This window comes from Schistocerca cancellata, chromosome 5 (genome assembly GCF_023864275.1).
Source record: "Schistocerca cancellata isolate TAMUIC-IGC-003103 chromosome 5, iqSchCanc2.1, whole genome shotgun sequence".
Lineage (NCBI taxonomy): Eukaryota > Metazoa > Arthropoda > Insecta > Orthoptera > Acrididae > Schistocerca > Schistocerca cancellata.
This window is the reverse complement of record NC_064630.1, coordinates 225567005-225586139: the sequence shown is the minus strand read 5'-3', so window position 1 is coordinate 225586139 and position 19135 is coordinate 225567005. Positions and strand designations below refer to the sequence as shown.

Genomic DNA, 19135 nt, shown 5'->3' with positions numbered 1-19135 from the left:
CATAGACTGTTTATTAGACAATAAATGACAATAAATGACAGAATCATATGCAAAGTCATCAGAAGATCAAAACCAATTGCAAAATGATTGAACAAGGTATCTGTATGGAGCAAAAAAATGGCAATTTTCTCTAAATAATGCAAATTTCAGTTACACAAATATCACATAAATCTAAAGGTTGTAATTTATCTAGGGATTACAGTTACAAGCAACTAACATTGGAATGATCACATATAGTGTTGTGGGAAAACTGAACCAAAGACTATGGTTTATTGCCAGAACACTTAGAAGATACGGCAAATCCACTAAAGAGACTGCTTATACAATGCATGTCTGTGTTTTGCTAAAGCATTGCAGTTCAGTATAGGAGCCTCATCAGAGAGGAGTGACAAGGGACACTGAAAAACTTCAAAGAAGAGCAACTCATTTTGTACTATTGCAAAATACGGAAGACTGTCACGGCTATGATATGTAAGTTGGAGTGGTGGGCATAAAAAAACAAAGGCATTTTTCACTGTGGTGAGATTTTTTCACAAAACTTCAATCACCAACTTCCTGCTCCAAATGCAAAAACACACTGTTGAGACACACATATACAGGGAGAAATAATGATCATAACAAAATAAGACAAATCAGAGCTCACACAGGAAGATTTAAGTGTTCATTTTTCCTGTGGTGTGCTGTTCAAGAATGGAACAGTAGAGAAATCGTCTAAAAGTGGTTTGACATTACAGCAGTTGGATGATAATGAAGATATAGCTCATGCAATGGCGTAATTTGTGGTAGCAAAGCAATAGGCTCAACAAAGGTACACTATATTGATAAAAAGTATCCGGAGACCCCCCAAAACATATGTTTTTCATATTAGGTGCATTGTGCTGCCACCTACCGCCAGGTACTCCATATCAGCGACCACAGTTGTCGGTAGACATCATGAGAGAGCAGAGTGGGGCACTCCACGGAACTCACGGGCTTTGAACGTGGTCAGGTGATTGGGTGTCACTTGTCATATGTCTGTACATGAGATTTCCACCCTCCTAAACATCCCTAGGTCCACTGTTTCCGATGTGATAGTGAAGTGGAAATGTGAAGGGACACGCACAGCACAAAAGTGTACAGGCCGACCTTGTCTGTTGATTGACAGAGACCACCGACAGTTGAAAAGGGTCATAATGTGTAATAGGCAGACATCTGTCCACACCATCACACAGGAGCTCCAAACTGCATCAGGATCCACTGCAAGTACTATGACAGTTAGATGGGAGGTGATAAAACTTGGATTTCATGGTCAAGCGGCTGCTCATAAGCCACACATCACGTCGGTAAATGCAAAATGATGCTTTGCTTGGTGTAATGAACATAAACATTGGACGTTTAAACAGTGGAAAAACGTTGTGTGGAGTGACAAATCATGGTATGCAATGTGGTGATCCTATGGCAGGGTGTGGGTATGGCAAATACCTGGTGAACGTCATATGCCAGCATGTGTAGTGCCAACAGTAAAATTCGGAGGCGGTGGTGTTATGGTGTGATTGTGTTTTTCATGGAGGGGGCTTACACACCTTGTTGTTTTGCATGACACTATCACAGCACAGACCTACATTGATGTTTTAAACACCTTCTTGCTTCCCATTGTTGAAGAGCAATTCGGGGATGGCAGTTGCATCTTTCAACACAATCGAGCACATGTTCGTAATGCATGGTCTGTGGCAGAGTGGTTACATGATAACAACATCCCTGTAATGGACTGGCGTGCATAGAGTCCTGACCTGAATCCTATAGAACGCCTTTAGGGTGTTTTGGAATGCCGACTTCGTGCCAGGCCTCACCAACCGATATCAATACCTCTCATCAGTGCAGCACTCTGTGAAGAATGGGCTGCCATTCCCCAAGAAACCTTCCAGCGCCTGATTGAACGTATGCCTGTGAGAGTGGAAGCTGTCATCAAGGCTAAGGGTGGGCCAACACCATACTGAATTCCAGCATTACCGCTGGAGGGCACAACAAACTTGTAAGTCATTTTCATCCACATGTCCTGATACTTTCGATCACATAGTGTATGTTCCTCACTAGCAGGCATTTACACAATTCACACAATAATGTTGTTAAAAGTTAATTTTGATAAAGGTATTAATGTTCTTGACTATTGTGGCAAAGGCCACTGGATGCTTCAGTATCTACTCTTTGTTTCAGATTTGTTGTCAACTTAAGGTGTGGACCCTATGACCAACATGATATTGCTCTCCACCTATCAATACGCTTTCCCGAAAGTGTAGTAGTCAGAAACAGCTTAATTGATTCACGATGGGGTCCAGAGGAGAGATTTGGTGGCATGCCATTTTCAAGGGGGTTAGGATTTGAGCTTCTGATTTTGTGTGATCCTAATCACTTTAAGGTAAGCATTAACACACACATGTAAAAGAAAATGAGAATTTTAGTTTTTGTAAAAATGAATAAAACACTCACTTTCAAACTGGCATGTTGCTTTAGGCACTGAATACTTACAACTAGGCTATCATTATTGAAGCCTTTACAGATCATCTGGAATGAAAGATACTGAATACAAATGTGACATTGTAGGAATGTAACCTGCAGTAATAATGAGAACAACTGACTCTACTTTCTGTTATTAGGAGTCAAGTAATTTTGCAAGTGATGCAGTTACTTGTAATAAAGTACCACCTGAAAAAAATTGCGCAAATATTCAGTGAAGTCTTGACAAGATTTCAGAGTGGTTGGCGAATTTCTTTAAATGTTCATAAACATAAAATTATTCAGAATGAGATTTTCACTCTGCAGTGGATTGTGCGCTGATATGAAACTTCCTGGCAGATTAAAACTGTGTGCCCGACCGAGACTCGAACTCGGGACTTTTGCCTTTTGCGGTCAAGTGCTCTACCATCTGAGCTACCGAAGCACGACTCACACCCGGTCCTCACTGCTTTTAATCTGCCAGGAAGTTTCATATCAGTGCACACTCCGCTGCAGAGTGAAAATCTCATTCTGGAAACATCCCCCAGGCTGTGGCTAAGCCATGTCTCCGCAGTATCCTTTCTTTCAGGAGTGCTAGTTCTGCAAGGTTCGCAGGAGAGCTTCTGTAAAGATTGGAAGGTAGGAGATGAGATACTGGCAGAAGTGCTGTGAGGACCGGGCGTGAGTCGTGCTTCGGTAGCTCAGATGGTAGAGCACTTGCACGCGAAAGGCAAAGGTCCCGAGTTTGAGTCTCAGTCGGGCACACAGTTTTAATCTGCCACGAAGTTTCATAAAATTATGCACTTCACAAAGTAGTAAAATGTAGTGTCCTATGAGTGCAATGTCAATGAGTCACATTTGGAAACATTCAACTTATACCAGTACCTAGGTGTAACGTTTGTAGTAATATAAAAAGAATGAATACAGACGTTCATTCATGAGTAAAGCAAGTGGCAGACTTCGGTTCATTGGTAGGATACATGGAAAATGTAGGTAATCTATGATAGAGATTACTTGCTAGACCCCAGAGTGATCAAGCGTATATTATTATTCAGATGCATGGGATCTGTACCAAATAGGACTAACTGGGACCCAAGAAAGTATACAAAGAAGGGCAGAGTAAATGGTCACAGGGTTTTTGTTGGTCACGTTTGTTTGATTCACTGGAAAGTGTCACAGAAAAGTTGAAAAACTTGCACTGCTACAGAGTAATAGTTTTTAAATAATGTAGGAAAAGACAAGTTGCTACTTACCGTAAAGCAGACATTCAAGTTACAGACAGGCACAATTAAAAGACACTTACATAAAGCTTTTGACCAGACTTCGTCAGTAAAAGAGAGACACACACCATTCACACATACACAAGTAAGCACACCACATGCACACCCAACTGCCAACTCCAGCATCTCAAGCCGGAGTGCAACCATCACATGGGATCCAAGCCGCAGTCTGCAGGGGTCGGAGAATGGGAAGAGATAGTAGTGTATGGGTTAGGAGATAGACAAATGCTGCTGGTGGAGAGTGCAGGGACTGACTGTCAACAGGCACAGCATCAGGACGTTGTGGGGCAAGGAGGTGGGGAAGAAAGGAGAGGAGTGGGGAAAGACAGGCAGGTGCATTCGCAGAAGGCTGCAAGTAAACAGGATGGGAGATGAAAATGTGGAGGAAATGATAGGATAGAGGGCGTGGAAACAGTTGTTGGAGGGTGTGGGGGCAGTGTGTTTCTGCAGTTGAGGCCGGGATAATTATGTGAGTGGAGAATGTGTTATAAGGATAATTCCCACCTGTGCAGTTCAGAAAATCTGGTTGGTGAGGGTGCGGCTGAGCAGGGTCGGTTGTCTTCATTCTCTCTCTGAATTATCGAGAGTCCACCTACCTCAATATTCCTTCCTTCCAATGGCTCTTCACTCTGTAGTAGTAGATACGTGCTAGGCAGTGTAAAGCAGCGTTGATGAAACCACTAACTAATACCTACCACACAGAGGCCATGCAACTCGAGTTGAAAGTCAGTTCCTGAAAGGTCATTTTAAAAAATCGAGCATTTGGAGGATGCAGTCTACTTGCAGAAGCATTTAAAAATTATATTGAATCTGCTTTTTATTCATATGGAAACACATGAAATGGCTGTAAAGTCCATATTTAATAGGGTAAACTTTATCCTTCAAAATTCACTGTCTTACAACACATTTCACTCGAAAAGCAGCCAGAATTTTTGTAAGTCTGACCCGACTAATTTTCACTATCTGACAGTCACAGACCCACCACTTTCCGCGAGTTAAAAATTTGGTCGTTTAAGTGGTCTTCTTAGTAAGAAGTGCTCGCCAAAGTATTCCGTACAGATCACGAAACATGCCACGCGGAATTGTTACTACGACCAGAAAGTTCACATGCTCATAATGCTCAAACTATTTAATTTAGAAACACCAAACTTTCATTAAAATGTTCGTAACTCCAGTCACTTCAGTCACGACACGTTCTAACTGAAATTAACTCACTAGTTCTTCATTGTACAGACTATTTTTACGGAGCTAGCTAACATGGTGCTATCTGTAGGCCGGTTAGCAAGCGACTATCTCGTACACCTCTACTCACTGCCCACCTCACTATATTCATGCGGGAACAGCTTAATTCTAATTGGCTGTTGATCTAAATGACCAATCGGAATGTTTCTTCCAAATCATTCTCGCGGCAAAACTTGCCTTATCCAATCACTTATCTGATGGTAATTATTATCATTAAAACTTCAAATTTTGAGTATATTGTTTAATCAAAACAAGCAAAGTACAAAATATTCTCCAAATTGATAAATAAACTTTCATCCTGGTTGCTTTTATACAAAAGCAAGCTCACACCGACATAAGTCATCTGAATCGTGGTTGCACCACAACTTTCCCACTGTTCGTTTGTGCCAAAGTCTTACATAAAATGACACATTAAGTATTAACGTATGTCCCACATACACTCAGTCAGTCATTCTCTTGTACTTGCCCAGCAGAATTATAAGCAAATAGTAATTTTGAGCGATTTTTGTATTACATAATATAAAGTAACTAAAATTTTGAAAAGAAAATTCTAATTAATTGATTTTATGCACTGATAACTTGGTAATCGCTCCAAATGATAATGAAAGTCAATTTGTTATTGTTCCTAACTGGGTTTTAAAATGTAAGTGTTGGTTTTAGGACTTTTAGGTAATTTTAATTGTCAAGGGGAGGAACCAGATGGCTCACGGAATGTAGCAGCTATTGAAATCAAGTGTGTTACATTCAGCTGCATATTGTTCCACAGGGTTGTCTACTTTACACTGTCATTCCCAATCCAATCCCTTGCCACAAAGATCTTACCCCCATGGGAGACCCAAGAGCAAAAACTGCCCAACCCAAGCATGCAGCACTTCCTATTCCACTGCTGTCACAGGTTTATCCTATCCCATGAGGGGCCAGGTCACCTTTGAAAGCAGCCATGTCATTTAGCAGCTCTGCTGCAGTCATTGCACAACTTTTTATATTGGTTTGACTACCAACCAACTGTACACCAGGATGAATGCCTGCCACCAAACTGTGGCCAAGAGCAAAGAATAAATACTACCCTGTGGCACAACATGCAGCTGAACATAACACACTTGATTTCAATAGCTGCTTCACTACCTGAGCCATCTGGATCCTTCCCTGCACCACCAGCTTTTCTGAACTGTGCAGATGGAAATTATCGTTACAAAACGTTATCTGCTCCCATAATTAACCCAGCCTCAACCTACGGTAACGTATTGTCCACGCACCCTCCAACCAACAGCTTCCACCCCCTCTGTCCTATCATCTCCTCCCCATTCTCATCTCCCACCATGTTCATTTGCAGCTCTTTGCCAACACATCTGTCCATCTCCCTGCCCCATAATGTCCTGGCACTGTTCACTGTGCCTGTTGTCAGTCAGTCCTTGCACACTCCACTAGACAGCATTTCTCTCTCTCTCTCTCTCTCTCTCTCTCTCTCTCTCTCCCTCTCCCCCTCCCCCTCCCTCCCTCCCCCTCCTCCTTCCTCCCCCCTCCTCCCTCCCCCCTCCTCCCTCCCCCCCACATGCCACATGCACACTACTATCCCTTCATCTTCCCCGCCTCCTCCAGATTGCTGCCTTCATCCCACTTTATTTACTGATGGACGCTGTGGCCAAAATCTTTTGTGTCTTTTAATTGTGCCTGTCTGCAACTTGACATGTCTTCTTTATGGTAAGTAGCAATCTGCATTTTCCTACATCATTGACATCCCTACCTGGAATTTCCATTGTTTGGTTTTTTAATAACATGTGTATAATGTAATGAGGCCGTAAGGTCGTGTGTCAAATAGTTTGAAGTGATTATAAAAATTTCTCATAATAACATTATTTCTGAATGTCTCAAATACAAGCATGCAGTGATCAGTTGAAATCTAATAGGAAACTCCTGGCTACAGTAAATTTCCGATGGAAAAAAAAATGTAGCACAGCCTTTTTCATCTTTCAGTACTTCAACTGAAACGGTAAGTGTTTAGTCTTCACTTCTAATTGAGTTAATGCACAAACAACTCATTGAGACAGGCTTAATGATCTTAAAAAAGTAAATGAATTTCCATCCCAAATAATAACAAAAGTATTTTTTTTTAAGTGCAAACACAGCGACTATTATGAAGCTCCTCATTTACGTATACTTCTACGTTTGTATAGTAGAAATTATTGTTTCTATAACAAATGGATTTTTTTGTATTACCATGTTCCATGAAAATATCTCAGTTGAATTACCTTACTGCATAATTATTTCTTACAAAAATTGTTTTACCTTGTTGTATATCTTACTGTCTAACCAGCTAAGAAACAAGGGAGAGCTAGACACAAGATTTCTCATATTAAATCACACTCTCCATAGATATATCTGTACAAAGATAATTGTCAGATGCATATACTGGTGATAGTTCCATGTGATTTTATCCTTTTCTAAATGTCACAGTTGTCACCAGTCTATGCTATTAGCCTGACATCTGGCATCAGAAAAAACATGCTGTATGGTTCCTGACATTTACCCATAATCAACTGACTTAAACCTCCCGTTTGTCTAGTGTTCTTAAAATCAATCTACTACAGGCAGTACACGTCTCTCTCTCTCTCTCTCTCTCTCTCTCTCTCTCTCTCTCACACACACACACACACACACACACACACACACACACACAAATCAGCAAACATGTAATTAACCTCAGGTTGGATTCAATTAGGAATGGTTGTGCTCACCGAGTGTGAAATGTTTATAATCAGGGATGAACATAGCAGTCAGTCGTGTATTGATTGCAGAACTAGCTAATGTGAACTGAGCTGTGGACACTTGGAGGTTGTTTTAATGTGTGCTTATACAAGCTTTCTGAGTATATGACTTGCTGCTAAACACACAGGTGATGGTTATATTGTAGCTGCAATCTAGCTAGGTCTGCAATAAACTACAGATTAATAAACGACTGATCACTGTGTTCATCCTTGACTATTTAATTAAACAATATCCTTATTCTCCTGAATCTGAAATATTATGAATACGATCATCAAGAATGGGTTAGAGTGGTTTGTAGAGCGTAGCAAAATACTTCACAGTAGGATATTTTGTTTCGGAAAAGTGTTGGCGCATTAAATTCACTTGGTACCTTCATTACAGATGTGCAACTGAACTTCTCTGACAGTCTTATATACGTTTGCAGACTTTGTAGGAATAAAGGATGCGTACGACTATGTGGATATTTCTATATTACAATGAATCCTATGTAATCTGGGTACACTGGCAAAAATAGTTAACTAATGCACACGTTTAATACACCACAGGATCTTAAAATTAAGCACAAAGGACAACTGATTCCCACAGCTGTCTATAAAGTTTTGCCACAAGAAGACCACTTAAGTCTGCTGCTTTTTAACGTATATACCAGAGAGATAGGTAAATGATTACGTTATCCTGTCACCTTTCTTCAGTGCACAAACAAATTTTTAATGTATTCCCAGCACAAGAACCAGAACCATGCCTTGAACTACCTGCTTTGAGGTGTCAATAGTAGGGTAACTTGGTTACTCAAGATAGGAATGGATGTCGTGCCTGCGAAATGCCAACTCACTGTCTTTACTAGATCTAGGGTAGACAAAGATGCAGTTTCCTTGCAAATTAATAACCAAACTATTTCAGCATCTACTCGTGTTAAATTTCAGAGGATATGACTGGCATGGCAAAAACATATCTACAAATTCCAGCCTAAGGTACATAGGAGAATTAACATCCTGAAAGCTTTGTATTGCACTGGCTAGGGAGCTGACCCTAGGAAGCTCGTACATCTATATAAGCAGTTAATTAGGAACAAGATGAAACATGACTGCATGCTGTGTGACTCCATTCTCGGGTTATTATTGACGATTCTAGACCATATAAAATCAGCAGCTCTGTGTATTTGCGGAGGCTGTATTAAAACAACTCCTTGTATCTGTCAAGCAAGTGTAACAGGCAGTTCCTCCACTTGTTAAGAGACAAAAACTCTTATGTGGTCATTCCATGTTGAGGGCCAAATTCTCTATCAATGATCCATTACATTTGAAATTACTTTGACTATTACATCTGAAACAGACTAAGTCATACTGGTTGAAGAAACCCAAGCCCTTCCTACAAATACCATAGAGTTTGGTGAAATCTTGGAACATCAAGCAGTGCAGTGTTAAGTGAACTGAAAGAGTCTACACCATTAAAATTGGAATATAATTGACATGACTGGTACAAACGGTACACAGGTGATTCCAAAACGTACGTCTCTGTGGGAGCTGCATTTTTTGATGATCAAACAGGTGCGAACAAACTTCCTGTTACCTAATCCTTGATTGATATTAACTGTGGTGCTGCACACCACTCATTAAGCTATTCTTACGAGAGCAGCTGAAAGAACAATTGTTAATCCTTTGGCATACGATGTACTGTGAAGGCTCAGTTGAGCAAAGAAGATGCTCAAACAGATTCATCTTCAGTGGATACTGGGACGTGGACTTAGGCACAACAGACGTTCAGATCAACTGGCAAAGGTAGGGCAACATCTACTTCTCGTTGACACACCCCTACCATACAGTTATTTTTGTAGATGACTTGCTAATGAAGCAGAAATAAACTGGACAAAGTTAGTCGTAGACATTGACTGTAAAATCGGAGATAAGTGGTATTGTGCATTTCAGCAACAGATTCCAAGCCACCCTTGGTTACCTAAGTGGTGCCCACAAGAAGAAAAATTGTTACTCTTAACAAACTAAGAGCAGGTCACATGAATGCCAATAAGATAAGACATTTGTTAAAATTAATTTGTTCTCCAAGCCCAATTCCTGCCTCATTGACATGGACATTGTACATATACTAATAGAAGGTGATAAATACTATCATCCAAGAACATTTATACTGTACAGTATTTTAAGAGTTAAGGACAATTTTTCTCTTAGAATAGCTCTTAGTTCCCCGACTAGTTCCATTGCCAAATGTATTGACCATTTCATTCATCTTTGTGAAGGAGAACTTTAAAACTTGAGGCTCTCTCTAATGTTTCATTATGTATGTGTATAATTGGATTTTATGTTAAAATTTCATGGCCTTTATTATGATGGTGCAGTCAGACTAATGTACGTTATTGACTCCTCATCTTCTTTAACTCGTATCTTATATTTCGTAATAAAAGCAGGTCAAGGTTTTGTTTGTATCATTATGTGCAATAATTGTGTCTGGCATAATGGACTCTGCCTGAAACCACGTAAAATAAAATCTTTTTCTCCATGCTACCTCAGTAAATGTTTACCATCTACAAAACTAAAGTCATTCTGTGTAACAGCTCCCCTTAAATAGACACATTCTTGCTCCCCACTAAAAAGTCTGCATATGCATGATCAGAATAATAATAATAATAATAATTCTGAATGACACTGGGTTAGTGTTGTGGATCAGTTTGCTCCTTATGTTATACCACTACTTTTGTAAGTTAGCCTGTTTGTCCACATTTAGTTGTCGCAAGATAGTTTTTTAGTATTTCTCTTCCATCTGTTGTGTTTCCCCAAAGTTCATAGTGTTACAATATTTATAAATCTAATCAGTATCCAAAAGCTTATTTATACACAAGTGTGATACAACCATTGACTGAAAGTATGTAAAATGCTCAATACCTGTTCTTAGAAATACTTCTTTCCTAATTCTTGGTGATCTCTGTTCTTAGATGCTCCATAATTGTGTCCCTGTTAATAGAAACACATAATCATTTAGAACTGTAATCTGTGCCCAAAATCCTTCATGAATTATGCTAATAATGCTTCCAGTATCAACAACTATATCAGTGTATCTATCACTTACTTGCTCTGAATTACAGCTCTGATACCCAGTTTTTCTTTAGGTGTATCCTCCAGATATCTTATTGAATACTCCAATGCCAGTTCTTGGTCATTACACTTAGTAGTTTCCTCCAAATCTCATTCCTATTCATTTGTATTTGGCTTATTTACCTCCTCATGTGAGGGAATGTATTTCAACATTGTTGTTGTTGCGGTCTTCAGTCCTGGGACTGGTTTGATGCAGCTATCCATGTTACTCTATCCTGTACAAGCCTCTTCATCTCCCAGTACCTACTGCAGCCTACATCCTTCTAAATCTGCTTAGTGTATTCACCTCTTGGTCTCCCTCTACGATTTTTACCCTCCACACTGCCTTCCAGTACTAAATTAGCGATCCCTTGATGCCTCAGAACATGTCCTACCAACCGATCCCTTCTTCTAGTCAAGTTGTGCCACAAGCTCCTCTTCTCCCCAATTCTATTCAATACCTCCTCATTAGTTATGTTATCTACCCATCTAATCTTCAGCTTTCTTCTGTAGCACCACATTTTGAAAGCTTCTATTCTCTTCTTGTCCGAACTATTTATCGTCCATGTTTCACTTCCATACATGGCTACACTCCATACAAATACTTTCAGAAACGACTTCCTGACACTTAAATCTATACTCGATGTAATCAAATTTCTCTTCTTCAGAAACGCTTTCCTTGCCATTGCCAGTCTACATTTTATATCCTCTCTACTTTGACCATCATCAGTTATTTTGCTCCCCAAATAGCAAAACTCCTTTACTACTTTAAGTGTCTCATTTCCTAATCTAATTCCCTCAGCATCACCCGACTTAATTCAACTACATTCCATTATCCTCGTTTTGCTTTTGTTGATGTTCATCTTATACCCTCCTTTCAAGACACTGTCCATTCCGTTCAACTGCTCTTCCAAGTCCTTTGCTGTCTCTGACAGAATTACAGTGTCATCGGTGAACCTCAAATTTTTTATTTCTTTCCATGGATTTTAATACCTACTCCGAACTTTTCTTTTGTTTCCTTTACTGCTTGCTCAATATACAGATTGAATAACATCGGGGAGAGGCTACAACCCTGTCTTACTCCCTTCCCAACCACTGCTTCCATTTCATGTCCATCGACTCTTATAACTGCCATGTGGTTTCTGTACAAATTGTAAATAGCCTTTCGCTCCCTGTATTTTACCCCTGCCACCTTTAGAATTTGAAAGAGAGTATTCCAATCAATATTGTCAAAAGCTTCCTCCAAGTCTACAAATGCTAGGAACGTAGGTTTGCCTTTCCTTAACCTTTCTTCTAAGATAAGTCGTAAGGTCAGTATTGCCTCACGTGTTCCAGTATTTTTATGGAATCCAAACTGATCTTCCCCGAGGTCGCCTTCTACTAGTTTTTCCATTCGTCTGTAAAGAATTTGTGTTAGTATTTTGCAGCTGTGGCTTATTAAACTGATTGTTCGGTAATTTTCACATCTGTCCACACCTGCTTTCTTTGGGATTGGAATTATTATATTCTTCTTGAAGTCTGAGGGTATTTCGCCTGTCTCATACATCTTTCCCACCAGATGGTATAGTTTTGTCAGGACTGGCTCTCCCAAGGCTGTCAGTAGTTCTAATGGAATGTTGTCTACTCCCGAGGCCTTGTTTCAGCTTAAGTCTTTCAGTATTTGAACATATCCTTCGCATTATACAAATCCGATGCCTGTCCTATTTCTGCATCTTTCAAAATGAAAGTATTAGTGTGCCATTTGTCTAAAATCTCTAGAGGTCGCTGCTACAAATGATAAAACTTTTTAACATGTTTGTGAACCTTGCTACTATTCTTGTCACTTTTGATTTGTTCTGGCACTAATGGATAACATTTGTATCTAATTGTTTGGGTCTTGCATTTAATTTTTACACTTAGCACACAAGATTTTAAAATTTTCCTTGTCCTCCTAGCCATTCCCTTAAAATAATATTTCCTTGTCTGTAATAGTCACTTCTTGGCCCAAAGTGGCCATACCCTATATGGATGTACTTGATCAAAGATATCACATTATCCTTAGTTATGGATACTTGCCAATACAGGATTTCTGCCTCCAAATGACTAAACTGTATGCTCTCGTGAAGCAAAAATTTCATCCCTTTACTACTTCCTCAGAAGTTCCAACTAACTTTTCTTTCTGATGCATGAATTAACTGCATACTTTTCCCTTATATTTTTTTGATGGTGGTATCATCTCATTGCTGCCCTCTGTTTTACTTTAAAAAATATACTTGTAATGGATTTCAGAGGTGACACATCCCACCTCTTCTTGACAGGGTGTCAGTCACTGAATTTTGTTGCCCTTCTATGTACTGTATCTCTAAATTGAACAAGGCCCAACAAGTCAGTCTATTGTGCAACAGCTTACTTTGTGTTGGACAACTTAATGCTCTGTGTTGTGAATACGTTATCACTTGCGGTCAGTTAATAGATAATGGTATTTGCAAACAACCCACACTACTGCTAATTTTTTTTTTCTCAGATGAATTGTTGTTTCATCGACAGGCTGTCAGCAATCTGCTAGTAAAAGCCAACATTTTTCTATTAACTTTCTCCACTATATCTGACTATTTCTGTCATTTTGTAAATCTGCACCCAGTCCAAATCCTGAAGACTCACAGACAGTGTGAAACTTCTTGGTACAGTCAGGGTGGTGGAGAATTATTCGCTCACTTAGTACTTGCTTGATCCTTTACATTTCTTTTGTACAATCAGAGGACCAATGCCACGGTACATCTGTCTTTAACATATTTGCAAAAGTGTATACTATTTAGTGTCTGGTCTGGCATGAAATGGTGGTAACCAAAAAATTATTTATGTTGCTTTTTTCAGGTTGTGGATATTTCAGAATGGCTTCAACCTTTACAGGATTTGCTCTTATACCTTCACCGTTATTAAGTGTCCTAGGAACTTCAATTTGCTGGTGGCATATTTGGCCTTTTCCAGATTAACAATAATATTCATCTCACACAACGTTTTAAACTCTGCTTCAGTAGTGTGAATATGCTCTTCCCAAGTTCAAGATAGAATAAGTAAGTCATCTCCATATAGAACAATGTGATCTATTATTTCTTCGCCTAATGCTTGATCAAGTGCTCTAATGAATTCTGATATTGATACCTTCAAAAGGCGTAACACAGAACCAATAACATCTGTTATTCGCCAATGTGTGCTGAAGGATGTACTCCAAAACGTTTGTGCCTGCACCAGCATCATATTCTGTTGGTTTTAGCCACAGGTTGCCTATCCAACTTTACTACTACACTGACTTCCACATTCTGTGATGAGGCCTGGGTGTCCAACAATTGTCACCTTCTCATGGTTTCACTGTCCTTTAGCTGCTTTCCACAGATGCGCGCAAGTTGCTTGGTAGCATGCAAACAGTCAACCAGCTTCATCATTTCCAAAACGCTTGTTCCCAAATAACAGGCCATAACATTCTGCCCATTGTCAAAGTTGCTTGTGTGCCCTCCCCTCCCCTCCCCTCCCCCTCCCCCTCCTATGCTCCACAGGGGCTCATAATTCTTATGTCTTTTGTCAGCATTTGCATGCATGGCAAACATGGACTCCAAGCCATTGCAGTATGTCTGTATGTCTTCGTTTCCTGCACAGCAATCTTACTTGCTGACTGTATTATTTCTTTGACATATTAACCAGGACAGTGCCGAGAACATAGCTTGCTTGAAAAACGTCAATTTTTGGCTCTTCCCACTTTGTTTCCTTTGTTTTAAACAACATATTTTGTTAATTTATGTTCAGTCACTACAAATCGGTTTGACCTCCACCTTTTCAAGATCTTGTACAGACTGTGTGGGCTGTGTGGGGCAGGCACTCATTGTAACCACTCCATGTTGAAACTTGTAGGGTACCTGTACAGTAGTCACCCCCCCTCCCATCGCACCACCCCTCCCCCATCGCACCACCCCTCCCCCATCGATGCAGCGATCACACTATTGATGCTTTGTGAGACTTGAGTTCCTGTCAGTGTATACAATGTTCAAATAACTTACAGGAGAGCTATTGGGTGACTTTGTGGACAACCATTGATATTCCGACAGGTGCACGCCCAATCATTTTCAGGACAAAACAGTTTTACCTTGAAAATGACAGGAAGTGTACCTATCGAAATTTTGGCAGTTGTCAATGATGCCACCCAACAGCATTCCCACAAGTTATTTGAATATTGATGTTTTAGTTGTGACCTGCATGTACATGCCGAGAGAAACTCGGGTCTCACTAGCTATCAAAAGTACGATCTCTGCATCGTCAGAGGACTACCACTGTACAGGTACCCAACGAGCTTTGACATGGAATGGTTACCATGCTGAGTAATGGGCACGTTCCCCACACAGCCCTCACAATCTGTATAAGATTCTGAAAAAGTGGAGATCGGACCCAGTTGTGGTGGCTGAACATATCTGTTCATTTGGAGACACTGGGATTCCAATCACTGCCATCATGCCATGTTGCCTTTACTATGGTGCCCATGGCAAGAGCCCTCATTCAGATTAGGTGGTGAATGTTTGGTATCATGAAACGAACAAAGTTATCAGCTGCTGGCAGCAAGGCTCCTCAGTCTCCTCTGTCAGACTGCAACTCAGAGCCAGTCCTTACAACCCAAGGAACTTTTCCTCCTTAAGTATGCCATGGGATGAGAAAAAGAAACAAGGGAATTGCAATACTTCTCCTCAGGTCCTGATTTGCACCCGAATAGATGGAGGTCCTTTCTCTCTATCAAACCAATGTTCCTTGTGTGGAATATTGAAAACAGATTTGGCAAACTACATATTCATAGCAAATTAAGTAGTAGCTCTATTTTAATTAAGTTGGCAAATCCTACCTAGTCCCGGGCATTAACCCCGCTTTTAAACAACTTGGTGATGTATCTGTTGCCATCAGACCCCAAAAGAATTTCAACGTGGTACAAGGGTTAATTTTACACCAGGACATAACGCCATGGATAGACGAAGAATTAAGAGAACACATTGGAGAGGTGGGGTGTCCACTTCACATGTTGTATACATTGGACTGCCAGATACAAGGTAGACACTGGCACTTTCATCCTTGTTTTTAATCGGGATTTGCTTCCAGAGAAGGTTAACGTCATGTGGTACCAGGATGTGAAGCCATAGTTTCCACCTCCAGTGTGATGCTTGTAAGTATATTCTTTCCAATGAATGTACAACCCGATTTGTGGAGACCACTTCACATGAGGTCACTATGTATGCTACCACCTGGATGTGTCAGTTGTGGGAAACATCACCCCTCCCCAACCCACAAAGTGTATTAAACTATTCAAGGAACACACAATCCACGAACTGTAGGTCATAGATCTCCTCTCATATTTTGAAGCTCGGAAAGAGTGTGATTGTTCGTATCTAGTCTCAATAATATCAACCTTTGCCACTACCTTGGCAACGTTGTCGGCAGTACCTGGTGTATTTACTCCTTCAACTTCAACGTCTGATAGTGATGCAAGTAAACGTGATTGTGGAGCTGATAGGCCTTTCTCACTTGTGGTGCCTGCGGTACCAGCTCTGGAAACAATTCCCCACACAGCCAAAGAAGCAGCCTACTCCTTCAGTATCTACTAGTGACAGGGCCCCCTCTCGATAATCGTCTCCTTATAAGTTCACAAATCAGAAACCTGACATCAGTTGGTGGCAAAAGGAGCCATAATTGTGGGTCCCAGGACTGCCCACTCTTCTCACACTCCTACACCCATAACAGATAAGACTTTACGAGAATCTTGATCAGAGAATGTTGTGAAATAGAAGAAGTAGGAGGAGGAGGAGAAATCTCGGTGGAAGGTCCTATGACACCCTGGAAGCAGCAGGTCCCCTCCACCCATCAGAATCCTAGCTGATGTTTGGTGATGTTGTTTCATCTCCACTGGTGACAGTGATCCTGGGGTGTGACCTGTCTTCTTGACCCCTTCACACCTAACCAGGACATTCAGAACATGATGATCCAATGGAGCTGCAGCGGATATTACTGTCACCTGCGAGAATTAAACAACTAATTTTCTCATGTTCTATGATCTGTGTTGCCCTTTAAGAAAAACATTTCACTGATGACTACTGCCCAGTTCTTTGAGTTTACTGTGCATTCTGTTGAAATTGTACTAATCCAGAGAGAGCATCTGAATAGTTCTGCACATTGGTTTGGATGGTCATCATCAGTGAGTAGATTCCATTCTGCGTCATGTTGGAAGCAATAGCAGTGCGAGTGCAAATGACACCAGAAATCACCATTTGCAACATTTATGAACCTCCTGGGAGGGCACTTACTCACCTTGAGATGCTCGCCTTAATCCAACAACTCTTACCCCCATGTTTTCCAACTTAATATAAAATTTCACTGCCCATGTGGAAGTACCACTTCATCTCGTATGGGCATTCTACTTTACCGGCTTCTTTGTTGTCTCAATCTGTCTCCCCTCAGTCATGGTGCTCCTGCCCACTTCAGTACTTTTATGCACCTTTTCAGCTATTGACATATTGACCTATTCTCCCAATCTCATGGCTTTACTACAATCTTTGTGACAGTGACAACTTGCCAGTGATCCTCTCACTTACTTGTCACTGCCTTGTGGACAATTTACTGTGTTGTGCTAATTGAAGAACTAATTGGCAATTGCACACCTCTGCTGTCATCTTCAGCCCCTCTCTGAATATGATAAGTTCGATGATTAGAAAATTGTCATATGCTGCTAGCATAAAAGTGTTTTGATGAAGTGCATTTAAGGATTTGCATCAATTTTGCACCTCTTCTCCCTAAATGCTATACAGTCCCTTCCTCCTGTTCGAATTTTTCACACATTTCTCATTTTCTTTTATACTGATTGAATTCTGAACACAGCTATAGTACTAACATTTGAAATGCCAGGTTTTCTTATGAGAGTGCTCCATTTGATTGCCACCGCATGTTCACTGGTTTTAAACATTTTGGATGAGCAGTGTTCCGCATCTTACATAAATTTCATTGAAGACATTTTATCGCTGAAGAACCTCCTCCCTGCTGTGTTTACATAAAATTATTACCCAATCAATACTGGGGCTTTGCCTATCATCAGATACACTGGTGAGATGTTAAGGTTACAGAGACACAATTCTTCAAAAACCTTTCTCAGTAATGTTAATCTAAAACATTTTAAAAGCAGTCGTAAGACAAAGGGCTTACAAACCATGGTACTTACATCAGCTTGTGTTATTTCCTTATCCATCTTGTTGGACCAGTGTGCTCTAGTGAAATAATCCAAACTACATATGAGTAACATGATTTGTATGACCCTCTTTATCATATCTCTTTATCTTATGTTTTAAACAATCAGAAAAGAGTGTTAATATTGAAAGTAAGTAACTTTTATATTAATAATTTTTATTATTTTTTTACTAGCTTCAATCTTAGTCATCATCAGGTCAACAAATATTACCAACATAACATGGGAGGATAGTTTCCTGGTGTCAAAAGTACAGACAGAAAACATGAGTCCACTGCATCAAGCATAATGGTTTGATAATATGTTTTTATCTTGTTTTTGATCAGTGTTGTTGACAGGTTTTTCACAACTGAATAATTGTTTCTCTGTATTCTTATCTTCTGCCACATTTACCAAGGATGGGCTAAGCCTGAACCCTGAGCAGATTATAAAGCTATGAAAATACAGTTGAGGAGATATGAACTTTCAGGTTTTCTCACTGTGATTGACTAAAGGTGTTAAGCCGAATTGTTGTTTCCCTTTTATGCACAATATTTTGATGACTGGCCTGGTCTCTGCTTCAGCTGCTGTGAATTGTGCTGCTGTGTCTACTCGCTGGCTGGACCCCAACCAGACTGTGAGCTATTACGTCTCTCATGTCTCTATTGACAGCTGATTGTGAGTTTGACTACTAATACTCACTCTGCCCTTTGGCGCTCTTTCCTTTTTTAGAGCCCTCACTGATATTCCATGAAACACACATTCTCTTGGCGTTTGCCCAACTCTGGTGGATGTGGCGGCCAGTGAGATCTTAATAAACTGAGTGCTGGGCTCCAAGACTTGTTTAAGTTGAAATCTCTTTCCTGTTTTACTAGGTTTCCTGACTACTTTCTCTATTGACTCCTTAACAAGGTTTTCCAGAAACTTGGTGTTTGTACCACAATACATTTCTTATCGTATTTTATTTCGTGATTACACTCGAGTCATAGCTTGGCAACAGCTGATATGTTTGGTTATTGTAGTAAGGCGCATCGCCCGCAGCTTGTGGTGGTGCGGTAGCGTTCTCGCTT

The 19135-nt window shown here is 40.3% G+C and overlaps 1 protein-coding gene across 5 annotated transcripts in view; it reads left to right on the top strand.

Annotated features, from left to right (window-relative positions):
- LOC126187819 (galectin-4-like) overlaps positions 1 to 19135 on the top strand; it is a 146044-nt gene that overhangs the window by 61606 nt on the left and 65303 nt on the right. For all 5 annotated transcript variants that reach the window (XM_049929108.1, XM_049929106.1, XM_049929111.1 and 2 more), the window contains exon 4: positions 2194 to 2395. In XM_049929108.1, the coding sequence (XP_049785065.1) occupies positions 2194 to 2395 (202 nt within the window). The remainder of the gene's footprint in view (positions 1 to 2193; positions 2396 to 19135) is intronic.